This window comes from Pipistrellus kuhlii, unplaced genomic scaffold (assembly GCF_014108245.1).
Source record: "Pipistrellus kuhlii isolate mPipKuh1 unplaced genomic scaffold, mPipKuh1.p scaffold_m20_p_75, whole genome shotgun sequence".
NCBI lineage: Eukaryota > Metazoa > Chordata > Mammalia > Chiroptera > Vespertilionidae > Pipistrellus > Pipistrellus kuhlii.
Genome location: NW_023425579.1, coordinates 292,829 through 320,585, shown reverse-complemented (window position 1 = coordinate 320,585; position 27,757 = coordinate 292,829). Strand labels below are relative to the sequence as shown.

General features: G+C 51.1%; 3 protein-coding genes across 8 annotated transcripts; 2 read left to right on the top strand and 1 right to left on the bottom strand.

Moving 5' to 3' along the window:
* Positions 1-283: 283 nt before the first annotated feature.
* On the bottom strand, positions 284-8,817 carry TMEM183A (transmembrane protein 183A). 5 transcript variants are annotated; one of them, XM_036423046.2, is made up of 8 exons: positions 8,603-8,816; positions 8,387-8,476; positions 7,080-7,244; positions 5,762-5,918; positions 4,745-4,925; positions 2,662-2,742; positions 1,924-2,079; positions 284-919 (listed from the first exon to the last, which is right to left on the bottom strand). In XM_036423046.2, exons 1-8 carry the CDS (start codon positions 8,709-8,711, stop codon positions 734-736), a joined length of 1,125 nt encoding a protein of 374 aa, XP_036278939.1. In that variant the 5' UTR covers positions 8,712-8,816; the 3' UTR covers positions 284-733. The 5 variants fall into 5 exon arrangements, with proteins under 5 accessions (XP_036278939.1, XP_036278938.1, XP_036278941.1 ...); XM_036423045.2 differs by having other exon boundaries at positions 5,762-5,921; positions 8,603-8,815; XM_036423048.2 differs by lacking the exon at positions 8,387-8,476 and having other exon boundaries at positions 8,603-8,817.
* Positions 8,801-20,438, top strand: LOC118710519. Its single transcript, XM_036423042.1, is given in 7 exon segments — positions 8,801-8,902; positions 10,521-10,697; positions 11,403-11,559; positions 13,541-14,466; positions 17,373-17,519; positions 18,409-18,568; positions 19,219-20,438. Coding segments are annotated over 7 exon segments (2,880 nt in total). The 3' UTR covers positions 20,430-20,438.
* A 997-nt stretch (positions 20,439-21,435) lies between these two features.
* On the top strand, positions 21,436-26,776 carry LOC118710499 (NADH-cytochrome b5 reductase 1). 2 transcript variants are annotated; one of them, XM_036423007.2, is made up of 9 exons: positions 21,436-21,618; positions 21,835-21,984; positions 22,107-22,179; positions 22,622-22,788; positions 23,844-23,973; positions 24,594-24,677; positions 25,507-25,592; positions 25,999-26,098; positions 26,411-26,776. In XM_036423007.2, the coding sequence occupies exons 1-9, from the start codon at positions 21,604-21,606 to the stop codon at positions 26,581-26,583; spliced, it is 978 nt and encodes a 325-aa protein (XP_036278900.1). In that variant the 5' UTR covers positions 21,436-21,603; the 3' UTR covers positions 26,584-26,776. The 2 variants fall into 2 exon arrangements, with proteins under 2 accessions (XP_036278900.1, XP_036278901.1); XM_036423008.2 differs by having other exon boundaries at positions 21,440-21,618; positions 22,682-22,788.
* The last annotated feature ends 981 nt before the right edge of the window (positions 26,777-27,757 follow it).

Genomic DNA, 27,757 nt, shown 5'->3' with positions numbered 1-27,757 from the left:
TGATCTGTGGGAGAGCTGAGGGTCCTGGGTGGGAGTCCTGCCTATGTCACTGACTCCGTGTCCTCAACCACAGGGTGAGAGCAGTATCACTACCTTGCAGGACTGTGGAAATTAGAGATATTACGTAAAGTTCCTAGTTCGGGACTTAAGACACAGTTATTACTATTACTATTTTCAGCCTCATGCAAAAAAAATACCTAAAATCACAAACTGGCAAAATAATATTTATGTGATAAATATCCAAAAATTATTTTTAAAGAAAGATACACGAGCCAATCTTATAAGATTCTGAAAACCCTGTCACCTGGTTTATTTCTGGAGAAGGGTAAAGGGAGAATAGTCACTTGAATTTGAGGAGCAGCTAAACTGGAAGCCACAGTAGCAGCAATTCTATGCCTCCAAGGTTCCTCTGATCCAAAGGGAATGCTTCAACTTCCTTGTTTGATTCAAGAGTCTAATTTTTTCCTAGAGCAAGATCATCCATTTTCATTGGGATAAAAGAATAAAGAACAACAAACTCAATAGCACCAAGTGAGTTTAAAACAGAAAATAGGACCCAGCTTCTCCTATCAGATGAAACTCTTCCATCAAAACACGTTTAGAAGTCACGTGGTCTTTCCTCTTGAGTCAACCCTCCTCCCTCGCCCAGCAGGAGCCCCAGGAGCCTGAAGAGCATGTGCATCACCAACCAGAGGAACAGTCAGCCACCCCCGCCACAGGACAGAACACAGGCCTAGGCTCTCAGGGAGAACGGGTACTGAGGGTGCCACCAGTCAAAGAGCCGAACGCTGTGCACCGGGTCCAGGATGACTTGCACACCCTGCTCACTGCGCAGTTTCCGACCCCCGTGCACAGGAGTATCTTGGAACACCAGCCTCACTCGATGATGCCGCATGTCCGTGCTCACACTGATCGTAAACTGGAGGGAAGGGAAAGCAAATGGCATTACATCCCACACCCAAACTGAACAACCTTGTTCTCCTACAGCCCCCTCTGAAATGAGACAGTCTGGAAAAAATTTGCATTGGCAAGGCCACAAGATAATCCCTGAAAAGATATAAAAAATTAAGTGTGATTTTATAAGTTCTGCTTAGTTTGATATAGTATATAAGTAGGCTAAGGAATGCCTCTCCAATGGATGAATAAATCAGGATATATGCACAAAGACTACCACCAAAGCCAACTTTTAAATATTGGGTGAGAGCTGGATGACTCGAAGGGATTTTAAACAGATATTGTTGAGCAAGTGAAATCAAGATTCATAAAACACACCCAGATCCCGTTTTTGTTTTCTCAGTAAAATATACAAAACCTCTAAATGTTAATGCATGTGCAGGCCACAATATGGGTATCAAGTACCTGGTGTGTGAGTGAGACACAGCTAGGTCAGTAACGTGGCCTGCCTAGAGGAAGGGGACAGGGGCCTACAATAAGAGCAGCATGGATGACATCACACCAACTACTGCAGAAGGGCCGAGTGCACATGCACAGATCAACAGACGCATTAAAGAACAATCCCCAATGGTAAACTGCAGCGGTAAGTTATAGGTGCGCTACTTAAATTCTTCAAATGAAGTAATATGTATTATTTATTTTACCATTAAAAAAAAAAAAAAAGCTATATAGGGCTCACGTATGGCCACATCCTTGTCCCTAGTAGGATAATGTTTCTCACATTATCAATCTCTACAAAGGAGATGCAGAAACATTCCCTTTGCTACAGAGAATAGAGGTAAAATATCTCAAACATGTGTAACTTCTACACAAATTTGTCTGTTCCCAATACACAAGTCTGCTTTCAGACTTTTTAAAATCTTCATTAAAGATTTCTTCTTCAATGGTTAAATCTACAAATTTCTTTCAAACCCTAGGTACAGTTAAGAGTCTGTGCAAGAGTGGAAGAGACACCTTGTCTCCACTTACCAGGGTGAAAACCATCCCCATGACAATGGGAATAAAGATGAAATTGAGAGTGGTGACCTGCAGGAGGCAGCAGTCATGGTCGGGGTTGGTGTGAACATCTTGGTACTGAACAGGAGGCTGCAACCCTCCCACGTACTTGCTCTTTAACCTGGGGGACTGAGGAGAACGGAAAGTTAATCTCATGGCTAAAAGAACATGTTCATGGACAAAACTCCACCAATGAAAATTCTATGGCTCAACTGATGCCGAGACCCGTGTTTCTGTTTTCTCCTCTTTTCCTATGTACATGTTTGTTTCCACAGAGGTCAAGAAAACCTACTCTTTGAGAGGGGCACCGTTGGATAGGCAATGTGGCAGGGGGTGCAATGCTGCAGTGAGATGGTTGTTTCCTGCCACCCGACAAGAAATGGGAACGTACAGCTCTGTCAGAGGCTCTCCAGCGTCTGGAAGACTGAAAACTCCCTGTGATGCCCACTGCAGACGTGTGCTGTACAAAGGGCGGCACCATGGCTTCCGCTCCCAGGCATCCTGCATGGCCGAGCTCCTGGGCCAAGGGCCCACCCTCTGCATTCACCTGCTACCCCTGTGTTCTCTCACAGGAGAGTTCCCTCTTCATCTTCTCTTCACGGCAGTATTACAGGTTTTGATGTGTATTGTATTTTAATAAGTTAACTTTATGCCTACTTCAACTTACTACAACAAATATCTGAAAAACAAAGAGGAGATACAATTACGTACCTGTTTTTTAAACTTGAAGTTGAATTCCCACATTGGTTCCTGTCTGTTCCCAACAATCTTCCGGCACCAGAAAAGCAAGCACTATAAGAAAACAAACCAAAAATAAATAAAAGACAAAAAAGAAAAAAAGTCTAAATAAGACAACAAAAAAATAATCAGCAGAACCCTTTCTGGTTGCCAGCTCCAATGCTATGGGCTCGCTCTGGCAGATAGAGGCCCGCCCCCCAATTTGATGCTGTGCAATGTGAAGAGACAGTCCCAGGGCGACTCAGTCCAGAGAAGAGGGACCAACGTTAAGTCAACCTCAGAGGCTGTGCAGTCGACCCTCCTCTTTGAGGACAGAAACATGGTCTCTAGGGCCTGGGGCACTCTCTTAGTCAGCAGGCCACTCCACCAGGCAAGATGGGATCCAAGGCAGGCCGAGGAGGCCAGCCTTGGAATCCACAGGCGCTAGCCACTCGGACCCTCTGGGAGCCGACCGCCAGGGTGGACACTCCAGAACCGGGCTGGATTCAGCATGCCCCTCGGTGAAGGCAGGCTACAGCTACGTGTAAGCACAAGAAGTCAAGTACCTCCCAGGGGGTAAGGGGTGGGTCGTCCGCCGTGCCAGCTGTCCTGCCCTTCAGACATGCCCTGTACGTCCTGATGTTCCATCAAAAATAATGGGCTTGGCTTTAAGGGGCAAACACTTCTGCTGCCATCACAACGGCTCCAGTGTCCCACACAAGCTATGCTACTGAAAAGAGAGAGAGGGAGAATCGTATACGAAAAGCTGGAGTCCGGGAACATGGGACCGCTCCTTCAGGCGTGCTGGCAGCTCCCTGAATGCCATGCGACTGTGGCTGTACAGGTGGCAAGGCCACGCGTGGGACAGCTGCACTGCAGGTCCCACGTCCTCTTCAGAGACCTCTAACCACAAGGCACAGAAGCAGCAGCCAGGCAGCCTGGGCTCACTATCTGGGTTAGACGTTAGCTATCATTCCACACTGCCTGTAAGAGCTGCTAGGCGGTGATAAGAGAGTGAAGACACAGGTCCTATAGGACTGGGCACTGGAGCCGCTACGATGTGCCAGCACGAGTTTGCCCGGTGCTGCTCTGCTTCCAGCAGCCGACCTGCCCCTGGCTGGTCAGCGCTGAGGCGATGCCCTCCTCATCAGAGTTAGTCTGACCCTATCACTATCCAGGAGGGTGTGGGGGACTGTAAACGTGACACAATACACTGTCCACTCACATTACAAGCAGAAACAGCTGCTGGGTGAAATTCTACCCTAGCCCTATATCCATCAGCTGTCGTGATATTGAACTGAGCTCCGCTAATGGTCCTGACCACCTCCATTTGCAACCCTGGGAGGAACCTTGATGAATAACCTTGAAATCAGTGGTACCTTCTAATCACTATGTATCAGGTAGAGCATTATCACACTTGGGCTACACTAGGGAAGAAGAATCATTGTACCATCCAAAGCATAGAAACAAAATACAAGAGAGTAGAAAGTGCTATAGAACACCAGATTTTGTGTAAGCTGGGAATAAAAATTACCTACAGACTCAAAAGATACAAAATTTAAACAATATTAGTTGGGAAGGGGGGGGGGGGGGTGGCGGGGACATCAACTGCCCTGAATCATAGTATCTGCCCTACAGAGAAGAAAGAGAACAGACCAAGGATAACATACCTACGTACAGTCAGAATGCCAGCAGATTCTAAGAGAGCAGGTCTACACCAAGACCCTAAAGCAGGTCAACAAGTAGGGAAATGCAGATGTCCATGTCCCGAGAAGAGAAAACCAGTAAGCTGTGCACATTCTACCTCTGCCTCGTGATTAAAACACTTAGAATGACAGCTGAGACCTGTGAGCGTGTTCTTCCTATCCCACACCTTCAAAACCATCTAACGTGGACATAATGCATGAAAGTAAGACAAAGAGAATAAGGAATATGAGACAAGCATGAGGAAGCCAGGCCGGCATGGAGACGTGAAAACCCTGAGCCCTGTTAGTCCCTTAGCAGCCTGGCACCCGCAGGCCTCCCCCCCACCCCCCCACGAAAGCTGGAGACACGCCCCACGTGGATTCTCACTTACTTTGGAATTCTTTAACGTGCTGGGCGTGCTTTCTGGAATGGCTGGGTGTCTGGAGATTCGAGCAGCGAAGGGCTCGTACATGTGGTACAGAGATCGGATCACACACGCACGGAGGCAGCGCAGCTTCTCCATGGACTCTGGGCGCAGGCGCAAAGGCAGGGAGGCGTCCAGCGTGTAGTGCCTGAAACACGACACATTACTCCTACCAACGTGTGGCCTGTCTCTCCGGCTCCAGGTCAGTCTCCTGTGACTCCTGGTCTCCGTGTGACTTCACGCTCTCACTCTCACTCACACGCACACACACACACACCCCACCATCTCTTCACTTCTCAGCTACTGTTGCTATGTTAAACTCAACTTAAATATACCTTATAATCCTGTACTTCTCCATCCTTTTCAAAATTTCTAATTACCTGTATTTCGCCCTAAAAAGAGGAAAGTCTTAGCTTTGCTAGGAGGTCCAAATACTTCAGACCCTGTCCAGAAGACATACCAAGTTCTCTACTTCCTTCCCACCACATTCTGACAGCTCCTAATCTCACTACACTTCTGTACCCAGTATCAAGAACTAGCCCTCCTACTAGTCACATCATCACCCTCTCCTCACCCCTACAAGTGTATGTAGGGCAGCTTAAGAACAAACTATATGGTACTTCAAGACGACCAGCAAATATAAGAAACTAGTCTGGCTGGAAAGACAAAACAGGTGGGCATCTGAAGCTTTTGAAAATCCCAGCTAAGACAACCCCGAGGAAAAATCAAAGACAGTTCTAAAACGTGAAATAACACTTTTGCGGCAAATGGATACTGGATCAGGGGAGGAGATAACCACAGGGAAGACTGTTGCCTCGATGAATTAACGTGAATTTTAAATGAGGGTCTCAAGGAACCCAAAGCCAGGCTCACCCCAGGCCTGGAGTAGAGAAAGTGCAAAGATCACCATCCCAGGAGCAGTTTCACATCACAAACAGCATGAAATCAGCTACACAGACAACAGGGAGCTCCCTGTGGCCGCACCTTCGGTACAACCTGGTCCAAAAGGCAGCAGTGCAAGTGACAGTCCAGGCATTCTTACAAATCAGGGAAAAATTCACAATGTCCTCAGGACGGATGTAGGAGGCCAGCAGGAGCCAAATATCCATGGGGTATTCTTCACCCCCAGCCCCGTCCAGGTCTTCTGAAACAGAAAAAAGAATTATAATCTCTGCCCTTACTTAGTTAAATCACCTTCCATAAACTCTGACCTTCTATTACACATGTATCTAAAACCCCCACACTTAGATTCTCTCAGGTCTTGCACAGCTAAGAAAAAGGTTTAAAGGTCCAAGGAAGCCTCTCAAACTCATCACTTCCTGCTTATTCCAGCTGTTGGAAACGTTTGCTTCCTGTTGCCCCAGTGAATAGGTCTCGTTTTTAAGGCATTTACTTAATAATTATTTATATGCTATTTTGAAGTTTTCAAAGTAATGTTGCATACATTAAATCATTCAATCCAAAAGATAACCTTTAACCTTTAGTTCAGACCTGTCATAGAACTATCCAAAAACCAGATTTCTTAATTCTCTTTCCTGGGCAAAAGCCCCTACACCATCTGCCTACGGCTGCCTCGGCTTCTCTAGGTAATTTCTCCCAGCAGTTCTTTGACTCAATCAGGTTCTTGAGCTGAGTTCCTCTTTTCAGAGACCAAGGCCTCTAAAGAAACATCCTCTTTTCTGGTTCCTACCCTTTCTTGCAATCATTATCAGGCTCTATCTATCGTGTTTGGGCCCCATTACATCACTGTCTGAGAGAGAGGACCCCAGCACTTCCTCCCCTGAGACCCATCAGAACTTTCACGAAGCAGAGTGTGATTAAAAATTTGCCTTGAGAGCCGAAACCGGTTTGGCTCAGTGGATAGAGCATCAGCATGTGAACTGAAGGGTTCTAGGTTCGATTCCGGTCAAGGGCATGTACCTGGGTTGCGGGCACATCCCCCAGTGGGAGATGTGCAAGAGGCAGCAGATCGATGATTCTCTCTCATCGATGTTTCTAACTCTCTATCCCTCTCCTTCCCTCTCTGTAAAAAATCAATAAAATATATATATTTTTTTAAATTTGCCTTGAGGGTCAAAACTCAGTAATTATTAAAGAACCGTGTTTTAAACATAATTATTAAGAAATTTCAAAATGTCGAAATGGAGTCAGTAAGGAAAAGCTTCGTGGCACGTTAAACCCTGTCCAACTCTCGAGATCCCAACTCAGATTCTCTACTGCAGTCGCCACGCACAGGACTAAAGAACCAGCTGTTGGAAACGTTTGCTTCCTGTTGCCCCAGTGAAGCCAGCCAGCACCGTACCTCTGTGCCTCTTGCTCTTCTTCTTTCTGGAGACGGGCCTCTCGTGGATGCTCTCCTCTTGCACATCCATCTCGTCACTGCTGTCCAGGACATCGCAGGGCTCGGCCCCGGAGAGAGCTTCCACCGCGGGAACCTGAGAGGCTTCCAGGCCGCACAGAGATTTTACTGGAAGGAAATAAGGAATGGGTGAGAAGGCAGAGTCCCATCCAGAGATATAAACGGCTTAGGCAGGACATCAGCATCCATGGGGGGGGGGGGGGGGGGGGGGGGGGAACAAAAGAAATAACCAGCATGAGAGTCTGCTGGAAAAAATCTGAGACTCTAAAAAGGAAGAAAATTAAGCATTTTAAATTAAAAAAAGAAAAACCTGGAAAGTAATGGGCAAACGGACTCCTGAAAAGTGCCAACCTCCGAGGCGCAGAAAAAGGGAGTGCATTATTCTCCCACTATAACCTGCATGGGCTGAAACTAAAGGCAGTGCTGTTCTCATTTGCATACATCCTGAGAACCAGCGTTTTGAGTGGCACTAAATCCAGTTTAATCACGTTCTTGGCTTGAAGACAGTAGGTGTCATAAAAACACAAGCCTCTGCTTGAGTGTGACCTATGAACCAGGAGTTCCGGGTTGAGTTCCTGGTCAGGGCTCCATCTCCAGGGTGGGGTGTGCAGGAGGCAGCCGATCCATGATTCTCTCTCATCATGGATGTTTCTCTCTCTCTCTCTCCCCCTCTACCTTCCTCTCTGAAATCAATTAAAATATATTTTTTTAAACACACAAGTCTCAAGGATATGTAAGTACAAAGCTTGAAAGTAAGAGAAACAGGGGAGAAGAAAAAGAATAGACTTCAAGGTTCTTCCACGAGAAGCAAACACTGCAGAGCTCGTGGAGGACACGGCAAACTGCAGGAAAAAGACTAACCAAGCAGAAACCAGTGTTGCTCGGTGGATAGAGCGTCGTCTGCGGACTGAAGGGTCCCTGGTTCGATTCCGGTCAAGGGCATGTACCTTGGTTGCGGGCACATCCCTGGTGGTGGGTGTGCAGGAGGCAGCTGGTTGATGTATCTCTCTCATCGATGTTTCTAGCTCTCTATCCCTCTCACTTCCTCTCTGTGAAAAATCAATAAAAATGACACAGGACATTTCTGCTGCACAAAGTGCTGGCGCTCCCGGAATCTATGGAGCAAGCCCGGGGAGAGCCCACTCGTTTAGGGAAGATGCCCCAAGGGCTGCAAGGACGACACTGATGGAGCCCCAGGAGCAGAACGCCCGGTCCCGCGGCCCGAGCCCGGAGGCCCGTCGGCAGCCTACCTTCCTGCTGGACGGCGTTGGCGACGGCTTTCTTGACTCGTCCGGACCTCACGACGGCCGGGTCCGAGTTGGCATAGTCCGCCACGGTCACTGAAACAAGCAGGAGCCTGTGAGGCCTTCTCCCTTCAGCGTCCCCCCCCACCTCCCCGCGCCGGGCCCGGCCGCCTCCCCGACCCCCAGCCCCGGCGGCCGCTCACCGCCCCGCCCCTCGCTCACCTCGCCCCGAGCAGGCGTCATGGGCCCGGAACTTGAGTCGCTTCCCGCGCTTGGGCATGGCGGCCGGGTCGGGGCGAGGCCGCCCTAGCGGGCCGGGACCCCGGGCCATGTCCTGGGCCCCCGAGCCGGCTCCGGGAGCCGCGGGACAGCGCCGCTCGGCGCCGTGGCCATCCCGCGCCGCAGGACGCCGCTCTCGCGATGACTCATCCCGGGAGCTGCGTCCCACCGGCGCGACGTCCCCTTCGGACGCCAATCAGCGACAGGCGTGGTGACGTCACCATTCTGCGCTGTCGGGGCTGGGTGCTCGGGGCTCCGCGATTTGCACCCTTCCTGTTTTCAGCTCTGTTGCTTCTCCAGGTGTTAACCAAAGATTTCTCTAACCATTGGCATCTTGATTTTTACTTTTTTTTTTTCAATTGACTCGGTGTTTTACATTGAACATGTATCGTAGTTATACTTGGGGAAATATCAATGAAACTATTTTTATTGGGAGAGAAATGTGGCGCCGTTACAGTCCACAGCCTTGGATCTAGATCGGAAACCCGTGGAGCTGATAGCAGGACTTACTCACCGCTTCCTGGGGACCCTCCCTGAGGACGGTGCTAGGTGCGAGGTGGAGTGGCCAGGAAGACAATGGTTGTCAGGGAGGCTGTCATCTGAGAGCAGTGACCAAGTTGGTCCTGCCTCAGAGGATGCATATTCTGCCCCATCCCAGCCTCTCCACTACTACCCAAGCACTACATTTTCTTCTGTTGACTTTGGGAAAAGTCCTGAACACTCGGGAGTGTGGCGCTGAGTTCCTGTGTACCCAGAAAGAAGGAATCTGAGATGGAACTACAGCTCCAGTCAAGGTGATACATGATTTCCTTGATGCCTCTTCACACTCCCTGAGGAACGAAGGTGCCTCTCAGAAAGGGAGTTGGCCTCTTAGATCTCTGACTTGATCCCAATCATAGATCCTTAATAAGTGCCTGTTAGGTTCTCCAGAGAAAACCAACAGGATATATAGAAAAGAGAGATTTATTATGAGGGACTGTCCCATAAAATTATGGAGGATGAGCAAACCAAGACCCATGGTTTTTGCTGTCTATAAGTTGGAGGCCCCAGGAAAGTTGCTGGTGTAGTTCCCAGTCCAAATCTGAAGGCCTGAGAACCAGGGGATCCAATGTCTGAAAGCAGAAGAAAATGGATGTCCCAACTCAAGCAGAGAGAGACCAGCACACACAGCATGGGAATCCCAGAGGAAAAGAGAAAGGGTCAAAGAGAACAGTTGAAGAAATAATGGCTGAAATCTTCCTGAATTTGACGAATAAACAATGAGTGGCCAGATTATTATGATTTCTGAACGCATAGTAATCTGGTCACTCAGTGTATATCCTATATAATAAAAGGCTAATATGCAAATTATCCTCTTGACCAGGAGTTCGACCAGCAAGCAGGCTGGCCAACCACTCATGTCCCCTCCCCTGGGCCAGGCTGGCAGGACCCCACCCATGCACGAATTCATGCACCGGGCCTGATATGAGTTCAGGCATCATAATAATCTGGCCACTCAGTGTAAACTTCCAACAACAAACTCCAAGTAAAATGAACTTAAAAAGACCCACACCAGGCCACATAATCAAACTTTCAAAACAAAGAAAGAATCTGAAAAGCAGTGAGAGAGAGGAATAATCACACACAAGGGATCCTTAGTAAAATCAACAGATAAGAAGGTGAGCTGAAACTTCAGGCCAGGCCAGGGTTGCTGGCCCGATCCCCAGTGGGAGGCATGCAGGAGGAAGCCAATCAATGATTCTCATCGTTGATGTTTCTATCTCTCCCTCTCCTTCTCTTTTCCTCTCTGAAATCAATAAAAATAAAAATTTAAAAACACATTACAGTCCAATGGTAACTTTTCTTGACAGTGTAAGTGCAGACATCTGAGTGAACGCCCATGGTCACAGATGAAGAAGCCGCTGTAGGCCCTTCCCACCGGCGCCAGGGCACCATGAGAGACGTCCTGTGCATGCTCCTCTCTGCAGCGGCAGCACTGTTCTCAGTCTTCTACTTCATTCAAGAAAACCCTTTTGACACTACAAGCTTCCTGTCCTTGGTGAGTACCAGAAGCTGTGGGTCGGGCAAAGTTGAAGTCCATGGACTGAGAAAAAGGAGACAGTGTCTAAGTGTCTGTCTATGTGCCACAGTCACTAACATTGTAGACACTCACAGGAGAAACATGATAAAGCCTGATGACTCAACATATTTTTCTTTGATGGGGCAATAAAGGAGGTGGCACTCTGGAAGAAAGAATTCAGGGATGGGAAGAAATTATACTTCTTTCCTATGGTTTCAAAGTTAACTCACTTTTCCAAGCCAAGAAAAACTGTAAGGGGATGAGAAATTTCACCAGAACCGAGAAAAGAAAAAAAAAGGGGGGTGGGAGGGAAAGAACTTGGAGGGTGAAGGGTTTAGACTGGGGCATTGCAGTGGCATCACTGTCTCTTCTCATGCCTAGCACATGCTTTGCCCTTCATGGGATTAAGTGGCCCATATCAGACTAGTCAGAGAGATGACTGTGGGGGAAGAATGGCGTGAACTGAGACGATCTCATTTCCTATATGTAACCTGGACTCCCTTCACCACAGCACCCATAACCTGTACAAGAATCCCAGGGTAGGACTTTATCAGAAGATAAGGGAGAAACCTGAGCAACCTGCCTGTATCCTGGAGACGTTTTATTATGTGATGCAGAGCAGAACCCACCCAGCCATTCTTCTCAAAGGGCAGTACTCAGAGCTGCAACTTACTCTCTTCTCAGGAGGAAAAGGAGCTGGTAGCTTGGCAGAAAGCGCGGATGCGGGTTAACCCTGGTAGGACACGCCACCTGCAAACTTTCAAAGTTATGCAGAAAAACTCAGAACGACTCAAAAACGTGAACTCCTATATCTTGATCGGAGACCCTCCAAGGAAAAAAAGTGAGTGTGCACAAGGGGTCTAGACCATGAAAGGGCGGGACAGACAGGTGGAGAGCAGGGACCTATGACATCTGGCATAGTAGACCACTCCCCTGTCAACACTCTCTCCGATTCCTTCCAGGATCCCAATCTCTGGTTTCCCTCCAGCCTCACTCACAGATCCTCAGTGTCTTCTGCTGGTTGATCTTCTCTCTCCGGCATCTAGATGTTGAAGTGCTCAGAGCTCAGTCCTTGTCTGGACTGCCTTGGTGGCCTCACCCAATCTCACAGCTTTAAGTACCATCTATAGGCCCATTACTCTCACAATACAGCTCCAGCTAGATCTGTCTGTGGTCTTCACTGACCCCTGCAGTGTCCTTTTCCCACTACGGTAAAAGGACATAGATCTTAGCTGTCGCTAAGATCTGTGTCTAGACAACATGTGGCCTCTGATCTGTCAACTCGGTTGGACTTTGCTGTTCCCTCTGCTCGGCAAGCTTCCCTTTGGGACTGGACCCTCCTGAGGTCAGCCTATGGTACTCAATGGATCCTCATAAGTTGCAATGATAAGAAAAAAACAAACCATAACAGAATAAGCTTTTTCTGACTCAAAGAGTTTTAGAATTCAAAGGGCAAAACAAAGCTATTATGTTAATAAAATACAGTTAAGTTCAAGGGGGCTGAAGAATGTTGGCCTTAATTATACAAGAACTCTGCCCTGGCTGGGTAGCACAGGCCTATTAGAGTGTCATCCCAATATACGAAGGTTGCAGGTTCAATCCCTGCTCAGGGCGCATACAGGAAATAACCAATGAATGCTTGAATGAGTGGAACAACAAATCAATGCTTCTCTCTCTCCCTCCCTCCTTCTCAAATCAATAAATTAAAAAAAAAAACAAAAAAAAAAACAATAACATAAGAATGCTGAATAAAGAAAAACTTTTTTTCTTCAAAATCAAATGCTTTTTATTTTTCAATTAGCAATAGTCCCACTTTATATAAACCTCACTGGCTATGATGCTGTACTTTTTTAATTAAATGCGCTATGAAGTATCAGTATGAACTCATGATGGTATTTTCTCTCTTTAGAAATATATATTTTGGTTCTATCCAATGTCCTAGAAGTGAGCCTTTGTTACATAAATACTGTTTTCCACTGAAAATAACCGGGCTGATTCCAGGTCCAGGGCGGGAAACGTCCCATCAGATAGCAAGAAAGCCTTTAAAAATGACTGAATTTGTATCAGAAAGACTCAGGATCCAACTTGCCATGTTAGCTCTGCCCTCTCCTCCTGCTGTGTGAGGGTTCTTGCTCCATCCTGGGGTCCCGCCAGCCCAGGACTCACCCATAGCCTCTCCCCAGGCAGACCTTCCACTTTACGTAGAAAATCGTAGCACTTTTTTGCCTGCGATGGATGTTGCCACAGCCAGCCCCTCAGTGGTCAGTGGCCCAGTGGTTCTGGAAGCAGTCCTGTGGCTGATTTACCCAGGGGACCGTCCCAGAGCTCACACCTTTCGTGTGGAGGCTCGAACTTAGAATTCCTCTGAGGCTTTCAGTATGAAACGACATCTGTGCATTTGTTTTCTCCGTGTGTCTTCTGAACTACGAATTCTTCTACTTAAGACTTTTTCGCCACCCCCCGCCCCCCTCGTTCCATGTTCTCTATCTTCTGGGAATTCTGCAAATATTACAGTTCTCTAATGGCAACCTTTCTGGTGTTTCAGTGGGACTCTGGTTGAGGAGACATAAATGCAAATGTTTTTAGTTTATCATCTTTATTTCTCCAACAATAGTTTCTCAAAGGTAATGATTATTTTTTTTAACTCACAACTCATGACCAGATTATTAACTCCTAACATAGTCGTGGACTGGGGGAGAAAATGTACAATAACCACAGGAAGACATTAAGTTGGTGTACGCGAGTATTACGACCTTACCCGTAGCAGCTATGTTCCTCACTTCCGTAAGCTGACAAAGGTCCTCTCTTCTTCCCAACCCTAGAACTGCTGACCATAGGGATTTCCTCAGGGCGGCATCCTGAAGGGAGCAACCTCGTGGACACCCTGCAGTCTCTCTTCTCTGCTTCCTCCTCATCCGAGCGGAAACACTTCACGGTTCTGGTACACCTAGCAGACTCTGACCCCAAATGGCTTGTTCAGATGATGTACAACCTCTCCACCATGTTTCAAGCACACATCCAGGCCAGAGAGCTGGTGGTGATCACTACTCCTCTCACCAGCTACCTCCCTTTGAAGGATCTTAAAATGACCTTTGAGGACCTTCCTGGCCACGCAGCCGTCCGCTCCAAGCAAAACATGGACTATGCCTTCCTCATGAACTTTGCCACCCAGCACTCCGACTACTTCCTGATGGTCGAAGACGATGTGAAATGTGCCCCTGGATTTGTCACCCACATAGCTACTGCAGTATCGGCCTGGGCAAACAGACCCTGGCTGACTCTGGAGTTCTCCCCGCTGGGCCTCACCGGGAAGCTCTTTCGAACAGGAGACTTGCCCCGCTTGGTTCACTTCCTTCTCCTCTTCTACCAAGAACTGCCCTGGCACTGCCTCCTCGCCCATTTCCAGGACCTCACACGGCACACACCAGTTGAGTTCCTGCCCTCACTCTTCCAGCACGTGGGCAACTCGTTCTCCTTTAAGGAAGAGGACGCTGGCTCTCCCAGCAACCCTGCCGCCTCCATCCACACCAGCCTGAAGGCTGCCAACGACTCGGTCCCCTCACATGCCTACAGCCTGAATGAGACTTTCTTTTACACCCAGGCGGCTGAGCCTGGCAGCCATCTGACCGTGGTTTTGGATGTACCTGCCCACGTGTCCCGAGTTCAGGTGCTGACTGGCTCTGACCTGAGAGGCTGGAACCAGCTGGAAGAGGGACAAGTAGAACTGGGCTGTGACGCTACAAACAGGGTCAGTGACTGTGACGACTACACTCTGCTGGGGCTGGTGGTGAATGGCATCCTGAACAAGCAGGTGCTATCTCCCACGTTGTCAGCGAAGAAGGTGAAATGTGTGAGACTGCTTGTGACAGCCGCTGCTCCCTCCGGAATAGTGGTCAGGCACATCCACCTCTGGACCAACTGAGGTTTGAGTGATAAATGGAGAAGCCACCAGGAGAGCTGGGAGTGGTCAGATTGGAGGTTAGAGTCTACAGAGGTTAAATAATCAAAACATTAAAATACTGAACATGGGTCCCTTCAGGATTGTTCATTCAGAAGAGGGGTGTTGAAAGGCAGAGTGCTCTTGGTCCCAGAACCACTGGTGGACGAGGTGGGCGTGTTAAAAGCCTTCCTGGTTTACTCACCAGACGGTCTACCATTCGGAATTCTTCCCTTGGAGCAGAAACAGCAGGACCATGTGGGTAGAACTGATGGATGCTCACATCATACGACAGGAAAGGGGTCTCTCCACCAGCAGAAATGGACTCATTAAAGGCGGAACTTCCTGTGTGGCAGGAAAGAAACACAACTGTGTGCTCTGTGGTCTCATTTCCCATTGAAGGTGGCCATTCGATGCAATCTACTGATCCCTTTATGGTCAGGCAGAGTCCTCGTCGCCATGGTCACCCAACATGTCAGGTATTCCTTTTCAAATAGCCTCCAAGCTACTGAAAATCATTTGTTCTGATCTGTGATAGCTCCTGTCCAGCAGTCTTATCTCTGGGACTATAAGGTAATATAGGTTTCTGATAGGAAAACCTTTGGATATTTTACTTCTTTTTTTTTTAATATATATTTTATTGATTTTTTACAGAGAGGAGGAAAGAGGGATAGAGAGCTAGAAACGTCGATGAGAGAGAAACATAAACCAGCTGCCTCCTGCACACTCCCCACCGGGGATGTGCCCGCAACCAATGTACATGCCCTTGACCGGAATCGAACCTGGGACCTTTCAGTCCGCAGGCCAACGCTCTACCACTGAGCCAAACCGGCTTCGGCTTACTATTTTTTTTTAGTTCAGTTTGGCTATGAGATCTTTATTTCCATAAAAACCTGAGTCCTGAGCTCAGCTAATGTGCAGTGTCTAGTTTTCACTAGCTTGTCTATAATCCATGAAGGCGGAGAGAGGAGAAAGGAAAGGAGAGCTCTGAGAGGGATATTTGGGAAGAACCTGGCCAAGCCTTCCTTCGTCACTCCCACCCTTGTCAGACCTTGACGGCAATCTGAAGCCTCCCCTGCCCCGTCCCCTCCACCAGTGAAGCTCTGGGATGCATGATCCCAGGCTCCTGTCAGCAGCTGGGTGGGTGTGAACTGGCATAGGGGCGCTCAGAGTATTCTGGGGAAATGGACAGCAAGGTGGGGATTTGGGTCTGGCTTCCTCATGATGCTCAGGTAATTGTGAAAATAGAGGTTAAAATAGGTTAACAGAACAGCATCACTGTGGGTAAAGTAGGTAAGGAGAGGACAACCACAAAAGGTAAAAATGGCCCAAACCGGTTTGGCTCAGCGGATAGAGCGTCGGCCTGCAGAATGAAGGGTCCTGGTTTGATTCCGGTCAGGGGCATGTACCTTGGTTGCGGGCACATCCCCAGTGGGGGTTGTGCAGGAGGCAGCTGATAGATGACTCTCTCTCATCGATGTCTCTAACTCTCTATCCCTCTCCCTTCCTCTCTGTAAAAAATCAATAAAATATATATATATATATTTAAAAGTAAAAATGGAGGGGCAGGAGGTTGACAGTCACCCCAATAAGACGATCCCTTGCTTGGTTCTGGATCTCCAATTTTCAGGTCCACGTGCACTGATGGAAGAGGTGGGCAGGCCCCTAGAAGGAAGGTCCCTGAGACACAAATTCTGTAAGATTCCCCAGACGCCCCACCACCACCAGCCACCACAGCGCCTTGCAGACATGTACCTGGGGAGCTGTAAACTGGGGAAAGGGGAACACCCAGACATTTGAGGAGGTCACCAGTTCGATTCTGTCAGGGCACATGCCCTATGACTGGATATCCTGGGACATGGATGGTTCCTCCAGGAGCCGTGGGGGGCCCTCTAATAAGGAAGGGATCACTCAGTATCCACTCCTGTCAATTTGATTCAAGCGGACAGTTAATTTTCAGCTTCTGGGTTGAGATGAGACGGGAAAGCTGGCTTTAAACCCTTACTCCCGCCGCATCCAGAAGCAGGTGCTTGATGCGGGCAGTCCCCATTCAGGGTGAACAATGGTTGTCAGGGAGGGTCTCCCGGGAGGGTGGCCAGTGCCTCAAAGGAGCCACTCTGGGCTCCCACCTGCAGCACTGGAGTTTTCTCTCTGTGATTTCAGAGAAAGCCCTGCCCTCTGGGGGTTTATCAAGCTGCATTTTCTAGACACAGAGCCTCCAATCGCTGTGCCTCTGCAAGCCTGGTCACGACACCCGCAGGATTAGAAATTTCCGGCCACTTCTACGTTTCCATCCTTCCTTCCGGTCCGGGGTGGGGGAGACACACAAGAGTTTCCCTTGGCCCTTCTGACCTGATTCAAAACCTCGTCACCTGTCCAAAGTAACCCCCAGTGGAGACTTTAACTCAAGTATGAGTTTAGGGAGCTAACACCTGAGCATTGATTCCTGGCAACACCCCCCCTCTGGCGGGGCCTCTACTCCAAGTGGCTGACCTAACGCGCTCCAGTTCCACCTGGAAGCCCAGACAGGCGCTGCAGAAGGCAGCAGCTGAATAGAACCTTCGTCTCTCCTTCGACGGCTACATGGGGGTGAGGGGGCAGTCGAAGTGGGTGGGAAAGGATTCAGGAAGAAAATTGGCAGAGGTGTCCGGGAGGAAGGGTGGGGGAAGGGAGGGGAGGCCACAGGCAACAGGACAGTCTGGGCTTCTCTCACTCAGGATCCAACTCCCGCTCACTTCCTGCCAAGTGCCAGGCCCAGCGCCATGACGCTATGGAAATACTCCCTCCTGGCTGTGTCCTTCATCTCCCTGAGCTTCTTCCTCCGGGACACCACGAACAAGCACCTTGAGTACAGCGTGTCATTGGTAAGTTCCGGAAACTGAGATGGATTACTTCCCAACACCTCGGCGGGGAGGAAGTACGTCCAGTTATGTAAACACTCGAGTACCACCCTAGTTCTAAGAAGAGGGCGCTTGAAGATTCAGGAGAGTGTCCAAAAAAGGATATTAACCCAGCCTTGAATATGGCTAGGATTGGAATAGGGTGAGGGAGGAAGAGGGCATTCTAACCGTGGAGAGAGCCTTGCCCAGACCTTCTTGGCGGCCGTGCTGCCTGCCAGGCCCAGGATGCGAGGGAGCTGCCTGGGTGCTGCCACTCTCCTCACCTCAGGGACAGGCTCAAGCCCTAAGATGACTCCTCCCACGTGCACTGCGTCTGCAGGTAGACAAGGTCATGCTCAGGTTCTGGGGTCCACCTTCTCTCTACGTGCCTCAGAAGAGCTAGAGCAGAGGGGGAGGTGGGTGTGGGGAAGTGTGCAGCCAGAACGGAGCAAAGAAACAGCTATAGAATTGAGGCACCATGTGCAATTCCTTAAGGACAAGATAGCTTGGTCTTCAGCAGCTGGCCCAGCACCCAGCACGGTCCAAGCAGAGTAGGGGTCCTGCCAGGCTGTAATGGTGGAGAAATGAGAGATGGGCAAGGTGGGCAGCTGGTTCTTATTGCCTGGAAGCTTCCCACAGGCATTCCACAGGGAACTGGAGAGCCCCATTTCCCTGACCCTAAGGCCCACCACCCTCCCAGCACCATGGGTGTTCTCACGATGAGGTGGGGACAGCGCTTCAGAGCCCCAATACTGGAGCTCCCCGGTGGCTGGATCATGGGGCTTACTGGGTCTGCCTTAGAAGGGGGATTTTCCCTCATTTGTCTCCAGAGGAGCAGGGGTGAAGCTCAGGGCTGATGCTTATCCATCTTTAGCAGGAGGAAAAGAAGAAAATACTGCAGCAGCTGGACCGAGAGCAAATCAGCTCTGAAAGCAAGAAGCGCTTGGAGACCTTCAAGGAGATGCAGAGACCCTCCCAGGTGCGCCAGCTCACCAGCTACAAAGTCCTGGCGGGAGCCCTTCCCCAGGAGAAGAGTGAGTATGTGGGAGAGAGGTCAGACTGAGGGAAGAGGGAGGGAGAGGAACCAGAGGGAGATGAACATGAATGGTGCCAATGCATTGGACACTGTACTATGAGAGCCCTCAGGTTCCTCCACCCCTGCAGACCCTGCCACCCAGGTCTGAGGTCACAGTCAGGCTCACATGCCAGCAGATTTTCCTTTGGTACATGGCAGCCTTCCCCATCAGAGAGCCTTGTCCTCCAACGACCTGGTAAAGTAGTAATCAAATAAAACCACCTCACAGCCGAAACCAGTTTGGCTCAGTGGATAGAGCGTTGGCCTGCGGACTGAAGGGTCCAGGGTTCGATTCCGGTCAAGGGCATATATCTTCGTTGTGTGCACATTCCCAGTGGGAGGTGTGCAGGAGGCAGCTGATTGATGAGTCTCTCTCATCGATGTTTCTAACTCTCTTTCCCTCTCTCTTGCTTTCTATAAAAAATCAATAAAATATATTAAAAAAAAAAAAAAACACCTCACAACCTCTGACCAAAGATTAATCTCTATCCAACCACACTCTCCAAGGAAATGTGACTTTGTCCCCAGGGGCTGGCATTAAGGGGAGAGGGGAGGAGGGTCTTGACACCACCTAGAGTGCTAATGGTGCCCTATGCCTCCCACCCCCAGAACTACTGACGGTGGGGATCTCCTCGGCGCAGCATCCTCAGGGGAGCGCCCTCTTGCACACCCTGCAGTCCCTGTTCCAAGCCTCCTCGGAGCCCGAGCTGGACTGTATTGTGGTGCTGGTCCACCTGTCAGACCCCGACCCTGCATGGCTCCACCAAATGGTCGCCAACATATCAGGCCTCTTCCGAGCTCGTGTTGAGGCCCAGCAGCTGCTTGTGATCCACGGTCACCTCAGTGGCTCTCTTGTCCCAGGGGATCTGGGCCACATCAACGACCCCTCACCCTGTGAAGCCGTCTATTCCAGGCAGAAAGCCGACTACGCCCTCCTCATGACCTTTGCCGTCAGCCTCTCCGAATACTTCCTGATGGTAGAAGATCACGTGGACTGCGCCCCCAAGTTCGTTTCCACCGTCTACTGGGCGCTGGCAGGCTGGGAAGAACGACCCTGGGTGACCCTGGAGTTCTCTAGCCTGAGCTTCTCCGGGAGAGTATTCCACAGCCGCGACCTCCCCCGCCTGACCACCTTCCTCCTCCTCTTCCCCACGGACACGCCCACCCACTCGCTCCTCTCTGAATTCCGCCTCCTCCTGGCCCAGCGTGTTCCCATTCGTTTCAGCCCCTCGGTCTTCTATCCCGCGGGCAATTATTCTGCGTCCGAGGACGCCTGCTTTCCCGTGGAGAAGGAAGTGGCCTTTGGTGAGCCAGACAACCCCCTGGCCAAGGTCCTCACGGACATGAGCCCCGTGCGGGACGTGCTTCCCCAGTACGCGTATGTCCTGAACGAGGAGGGCTTCGTCACCCTCGAAGCCTTAAGGGGCAACTACCTGGTGGTGATTATGGAAAAGCCGCAGAAAGTCATCCGCATCGAGGTGCTGACAGGTGTGGACCAGGAAGGGCAGTACCGGCTGCAGCAGGGCCAGGTAGAACTGGGCTACAGCCCCCTGGCGCATTCCGCAGGCTGCGCGCGCTACACCCTGCTGGGACCGCTGGTGCAGGGGAACCTGGACCAGCGGGTGTTTTACGAGGAAGGCACCGTGGAGAAGCTGAGCTGCATACGGCTGCTGGTGCTAGCCTCTCAGGACTCCTGGCTCTTCATCAGGCAGATCAGGGTCTGGACTCAGCCCGAGGAAGAGGAGAGCTGGAGGCACCCAGGGGATTCTGCAGGCATTGTTGGTCTCGGGAACCCAGCCTACATGGCTGGCAGGAAATAAAGCTAGAACCTGGTCGAAGCCTGTGCACACTCGGAGTGGGGTGACCGTGTTGAGTTACTGTCCACACCGGGGAGGGGGGGGGCCGGCCGGGGGGGTACGTGAGAGAAGGAAAGGAAGCACACAACCGCAGAGGACAGCCAGCCTGTACCCCACAAGCAGAGGTGTGTGTTCAACCTAATCCAGTTTTGTGGGATTTTAAGATAGACGGCACAGTCTGAGGAAGGGGGAGAAACAAGACAAAGTCCTTTTGGCTTCCAAGGGCCAGAGAGAGGGGGAAGGAGGTGCCATGACCTGGCCTACTTCTTTTTTCTTTTAAATATATTTTATTGATTTTTTTACAGAAAGGAAGAGAGAGGGCTAGAGAGTTAGAAAGATCGATGAGAGAGAATCATCGATCAGCTGCCTCTTGCACACCCCCTACTGGGGACATGCCCTTGACTGGAATCGAACCCGGGACCCTTCAGTCCGCAGGCCGACGCTCTATCCACTGAGCCAAACCGGTTTTGGCAAGACCTGCCCTATTTTTTATCTGCACACAAGCATTACGCTCCCATCTTTCCTCCGAGGAGTCTGCCCTGCCTGGAACCAAAAGTCCTAGGAGTGCCCCGCTCCGTTCCGCACCGCCACTTCCGGTCTCCACACCCTGGGTCCGGTTCCGCCCCTTCCGCCCGACCCCTGTCGTACAGGCCCCGCCCCTTTCACGCCCATTCCTTCCTCCCCGGCGCTGCGCACAGGCCCCGCCTCTTCCGGGCTGATACTGCGGTCAGGCCCGCCTCCCCGCCCCTTCCGGCGCCGCCGCTTCCACCCCCACTCTTGCCAGGCCACGCACCTTTCAGGCCGGCGCTTCCCGACACTGCCTCGTGCTCTGTCAGGCCCCGCTCTTTCCAGCCTCAACCCCCAGCGCTACGCCCCTCTGGTCCTCCGTCGCCAGACCCCTCTTCTGGCTTCCGGCCCCTTACTCCTGTTAGCCCCGCCCCTTCCGGGCCTGCTTTTCCGGCCAGCTTCCAGTAAGGCCTCACCTCTTTTTCCTGTCCCGCCCCTTCCGCCTCCCCGGTTCCGGGCCCTCGACCGCCCCTTCCAGCCCAGCTCTCTCCAGGCCCCGCCTCTGGCCCGCCCCGCGGCGACTCGTGGGAACACCCCGCGGGCGCAGCGGTGGAGGACGCGGTGCTCGGTCATGGGGTTCCAGCTGGTGAGACCGGACTCCAGGCCCTGCCCCAGGGACTCCACTCCACCTGGTTCTGGCCCCTCGGCTATGGGCCTGGGGTCTCCCCCTCCGCCCTCGCCCTGATGGCGGGTCCCAAGACCCTGCCCAGGGAACCCCTCCGGCCTGCGCCTGCTCCCGCGCTGGGGCTCGGGCGGGACGGTCACCTCCGCGGGGCGGTCACCGCGCCTCCTCTCCCCACAGAGCCCAGGCCTGCTGGCCTCCCTCGGGGCGGGGCTGCTGACTCTGCTCGGCCTGGCCCTGGGCTCCTACTTGCTTCGGAGGTCCCGCCGCCCCCTGGTCACTCTCCTGGACCCCAATGAGAAGTACCTGCTGCGGCTGCTAGATAAGACGGTGAGTTGCGGAGGAGGAAGGGGTTTGGGGTAGAGGCAGGACCAGAGCTCCCCTCCTGATGTGAAGCCACAGCGTCCACTGCGGTTGGGATGTCCTGGTGACACTGTCATCCGTCCCTCCAGACTGTGAGCCACAACACCAGGAGGTTCCGATTTGCCCTGCCCACCGCCCAGCACACGCTGGGGCTGCCTGTGGGTAAGGAACGTGTGGGCTCCTTTTCCTGGCATCCTAAGAGTGCGATTCTCCTTCTGGAGTCTCCCAAAACACGCAGCTTCCGTCCATGCCCTCCCTCCTCACTCTCTCCCCTTCCTCGCCTGGCTGGATCCTCCAGGTTGTCACTGGCTCATTCTCGGGTGTGGCTTCTGTGCCCCAGACATCTTTTAACACTCAGCAGTCCCACTCCTCCCCGCAGGATTTGCTCTTCCTCCCCCTGAGCAAACACTCATTTTATACTCATTAGCTTCTCTGCTGCTGCTGCTGCTGCTGCTAAGGCCCTGGTTGTAACTGAGTAGAGTTTGTCCCTTGGGCATTGAAGAGGGGTTCCCCTGGGGGCTCCAAGGGGTGAGTCCTCCCTGCCTGGTAGCTTATGGGGGCAAGATGTCCTCGTTCTCTCAAACCTCCCTGGGTATTTTGAAAGGTAACTGGAAGGCAGCACATCCACAAGCCACCCTCATCTCGTTCTCTGCATGGTCCCCAGGCAAACATGTCTACCTATCAGCCCGAATCGATGGCAGCCTGGTCATCAGACCATACACTCCTGTCTCCAGTGACGAAGACCAAGGCTATGTGGATCTTGTCATCAAGGTAAGGGGATAGGAAGGAACCCTGGGAGCTCTCCACCCTACTTTGTCTGGGATTTGAGGAAACTTCTAAGTTTGTCAGATAGCAGGAGATGGGTGTCCTTTGTAGCTATGAAGAGTACGTGGACTGGGGAAAAGACAGCATGTGCATACATGGCCCCAGCCTAGAGAGTCCAAATAAAGTCTTTTTTTTTCTTTATTGATTAAGGTGTTACATATGTGTCCTTATCCCTCCCATTGTCCCCCCACCCCCAGCACCCTCACTCATGCCCTCATCCCCCTGGTGTCTGTGTCCATTGGTTAGGCTTATATGCAGGCATGCAAGACCGTTGGTTGATCTCTCCCCCTGACCCCCATCATCCCCTACCTTCCCTCTGAGGTTTGACGGTCTGATCGATGCTTCTCTGTCTCTGGATCTGTCCCTGTTCATCAGTTTATGTTGTTCATCATATCCCACAAATGAGTGAGATCTTGTGATATTTATCTTTCTCTGACTGGCTTATTTCGCTTAGCATGATGTTCTCTAGTTCCATCCATGCTGTTGCCAATGGTAAGAATTCCTTCTTTTTACCACAGCATAGTGCTCCATTGTGTAGATGTACCGCAGTTTTTTAATCCACTCATCTGCTGATGGGCATTTAGGCTGTTTCCAAATCTTAGCTATGGTGAATTGTGCTGCTGTGAACATAGGGGTGCATATGTCCTTTCTGATTGGTGTTTCTAGTTTCTTTGGATATATTCCTAGAAGTGGGATCACTGGGTCAAATGGGAGTTCCATTTTTTAGTTTTTTGAGGAAACTCCATACTGTTCACAGTGGCTGCACCAGTCTGCATTCCCACCAGCAGTGCACGAGGGTTCCTTTTTCTCCACATCCTCTGCCACCACTTGTCGTTTGTTGATTTGTTGATGATTGCCATTCTGACAGGTGTGAGATGGTACCTCATTGTCGTTTTGATTTGCATCTCTCGGATGATCAGTGACTTTGGGCATGTTTTCATGTGTCTCTTGGCCTTCTGTATGCCCTCCCAAATAAAGTCTTTTCCATTCTGTCTTATCAGGTCTACCTGAAAGGCGTTCACCCCAAATTTCCTGAGGGAGGGAAGATGTCCCAGTACCTGGATAGCCTGGAGATTGGGGATGTGGTGGAATTTCGAGGGCCAAGTGGGTTGCTCACTTACACGGGGAAAGGTAACGGCCCTTCTGCTCCTTGAGCCCCCCCAGCTCTCCTGTCCTCTGGGCACACGTGCCGTGCAGAGGGGCCAGGGCTGCCCTTCCTGTACACGTAGCTCTGACAGTATAGAGGGGCAGAGGTCTCAGCCCACCTGTCACCGGGATCAGGGTCAGTTCCCTGTCCACCTGAATTCGCCCACCATGACAGCTGTGGAGATAAGTGAAGCAGCCCTGCCTCACAGATTCGCCCTTCAGGCTGAGCTATTCAGAGAGCTTTTAGCCCTTCCCAGGGGAGTAGCTTGAGCAAGTCCCTGGGGCTGCTCTGCGCACTTGGAAGAGGAGATTCACACCTGTCCCCAGGCCCCTTGCCCTGACTAGGGGTGACCCTCTTGCCCAAAGCAGCTGCTGACTCAGTTGTGTGGGCCTGAACTGACTGGTGGTTAATAAATGTGGCCCCGGCCCCATTGTCCCTCCTGTGTATTATTAGGGTTTGGCTCAACTCAGATGTCCACCCGGCTCCAGGGTCAGATTTCATTGCAGCTGCTAACCTGGCCTGGGACGTTTTTAGCGCTGCATTTGTTTTCTTCGTTTGCTCCGCTGACTCCACTCTTCCGCCCCTTCTTCGCTCGACTTCTCAGGGAATTTTAGCGTTCAGCCCAACAAAAAGTCTCCACCAGAGACCCGCGTGGCGAAGAGGCTGGGCATGATCGCCGGCGGGACAGGTGTGTGTTGCTTGGGGGCCCGTCTCTCCCACCATTGTTGATGTCGCCATGAGAGCTTCCCAGGGGCCCTCAGAAGGTTTTGGGATCAAGATCAAGCTGGGAATTGGGACTCCCAGCAATGCCCAGGGCTCCCCAGTACCTGAAAAATAAAATCATGATCAGGTAGAAACCAAAAGCAAGTTCTTTTAACCGACAGAATGAGAAATAATTCACTTGTACTCTCCTTAAGACCTCACACGGAATGGATCTCCTTCAGATGAGAACAGGGACACAGCTAGGAACAGGCCAGTCAAGAAGGGAGTTAGCATTGGACATTTCCAATATTCACCACTGTGGTAGTCTCTTTACGCCTGAGTCTGTGAAGTGGGTAGTTGCTTTTCCCTTTTACAGATGAGGAAATGCAGCTGCAAAGAGGTTAAGAGGTAAAGGATTGGTGTCCAGCTCTGCCTGGTCCCAGAACACTTGACCTTAACCTGCCAGCCCTCCTCAGCCCTGTCCCACTGAGTCACACCTGTGACATCTGAGTCCTAACCAACAGGGATTGTTGAGAGGAAGTCTTAGAGAGACTTTAACAATATGAGCTTTATGTGACTATGGAGCATGACTACAGTTCACCTACCAGATAGGAATTGTTGTGAGTTTATGGTAAGAGGCATGTCTACCTAGAAAAGTGGGTGCTGGAGAACACACAGGAGGTTAGAGGATTTGGACACTGAATGGAGGTGGGTGCGGTGGTGAACGGGACGCATTCAGATAAAAGCGTTGGTTGGCTAAGGAGCTGGAACAGGTAAGCTGTGGCTGCCATGTCTCCCTGTGGCTGTCTGTGCAGGAATCACCCCGATGCTTCAGCTGATCCGGGCCATCCTGAAAGACCCCACAGATCCAACCCACTGCTCTTTGCTTTTTGCCAACCAGGTTGGTTTGCTTTTCTCGGTCCTGGGACTCTTCAGTTGTGTGGGTCAGCTCAGAGATGTGGCACCCATGGGCAGAAACAGGCCAGTGCCCAAGACCCCCCAGTAGCTAGAGGACCCTCTGCCACAATAAGAGGACAAAGCCCTGAGCCAGTTCCTCCCCTGGGCCCAAGGAAAGAAGAAAACATTTTTGGAATATCGTCCTGAGCATAAAAACTTGCTCATGGGGTTACCTGGGTTAAATATGCCATCTTTATTTCACCATGCTGTGTAAATAAAACCCGCTCCCCTTTCCTTGCCCCTCATCCTAACAACCTAAACAGTCGTGTTTTCTTTTTCTCTCCTGGTTACAAAATGTTATGTGGGCCTGAGAAGATTCCTAAAGACTTTGTTTCTCCGTTTCATGTCAGACTGAAAAGGACATCATCTTGCGGGAGGACTTGGAGGAGCTGCAGGCGCAATATCCTGATCGCTTTAAACTCTGGTTCACTCTGGATCATGCCCCAGCAGGTACCCTCCCCATGCTGGATATCCCAGGAGCAGGGCCTCACCCCTGTTGGGTTCTGGTTTCGATGGAACCAACCTTCCTGACACTGCTGGGCTCCCACGTCTGTGTACCGGGATGCAGTGGTCCCCTGGCCCTTTCCTTTAGCTTCCTGTTCACCGGGCGGGGGCAGGAACGGCTGTGCTGCTGAGGCAGGCTGAGTGCAGTCTGTGTTTCACTTGACTCCTTCCCCAGAGCCTTCCTGGGCCTCCCCACCTCAGGGCCCTACACCCCTTGCCAGCAGGGGTCTGGAGTGACTGTTCTCCTCTCCACTGCAGGTTGGGCCTACAGCCGGGGCTTTGTGACTGCGGACATGATCCGGGAGCACCTGCCACCCCCGGGGGGCGATGTGCTGCTGCTCCTCTGCGGGCCTCCCCCGATGGTGCAGCTGGCCTGCCACCCCACCCTGGACAAACTGGGCTACTCTCAAAAGATGCGCTTCACCTACTGACCGCTCCCGGCCATGTTCCCGGTCAGTGCTCGGCTGCTGTAAGTCCTAGATCTCTTTCCTTGGAGGATAAGCCTTCTGTCTTTCTCTGAAGCTGAAATCTGATGGTACACCTACAGGAACCGCATCCTTGTAGCCCTGGAAGAGAGCTAAGGCTGAGTTGTTCCCTGGAAGGCCCCTCCAAACCTCCCTGTGACAAAAGGCCCAGGTCAGGCCATGGAGCAGTGTACGTTCGTTCCAAGCCTGGCTGATTCCTGGGTAGCATCGCACTCTTCTTTGTCTGTGTTGGAAGGAACAACCTATGTGATTTGTTTTACTTACTGCTCAGTGCTTAACTCGTAGCAGATTCGTTGTGAGTGCAAGCTGAGCAGACTTTTAGAGCTAGTCTCACTGAGGTTGCAGGAGAGGAGCAAGTGGTTTCTTCAGACCTGCAGGCCTCAGAGAAAGGAATTTCAAATATGTACTTGTATGTCTGACTCTTCCTGCCCAGCCCAGGCTAGAGGGAAGTGGCTGTCCACAGCCTGAGGCTGCTGCTTATGGCAGGAACCCCTGGCTGTGCGAATAAATGGACTGAGGCCCCAGTGGGATACCTGTAGGGCTATTGTGTCTAGGGGTCTTGTCTCCAAGGCTTTTCACACCTGAGAATTTTGGGAGGAAGGGGGCTTCTCAGCACAGAATTCTTCCAGGTCTTCCCAAGAACCCTTGAGCAGTTGTCCTGGGTGTTAAAATGAGCTGTCCCCAAACTGTGATCATCTTTGCAGCTGTCTCAGCAGAAGCAGAAGCTTAACTCTCTCCCTGGAGGCTTTTCAGGTGGGGGACAGAGTACAGCTGAAAGGGGATGCGTTTTGAGCCCAGGTCCAGTAGTCCTTTTGTTGGCCATTCTTCCTTCTCCCTCCTCTTGACCCTTCCTTCACCATCGACACCCTTCAGGGTACCTGGCACACAAATAAAAGCATTGTCTTTTTGTTTGGAAGAGAAGCCTTCTCCTTTAAAAGTAACCTAAGCCCAGCTGATGTGGCTCCGTGGTTGAGTGTTCACCTGTGAACCAGGAGGTTAGGGCATATGCCCGGGTGGGATATCAATCCCCAGGAGGGGACCTGTAGGAGGCAGTCAATCAGTGATTCTTTCTGGTCATTGTTTCTATTTCTCCCTTTATCATCATTTCTAAAGTCAATAA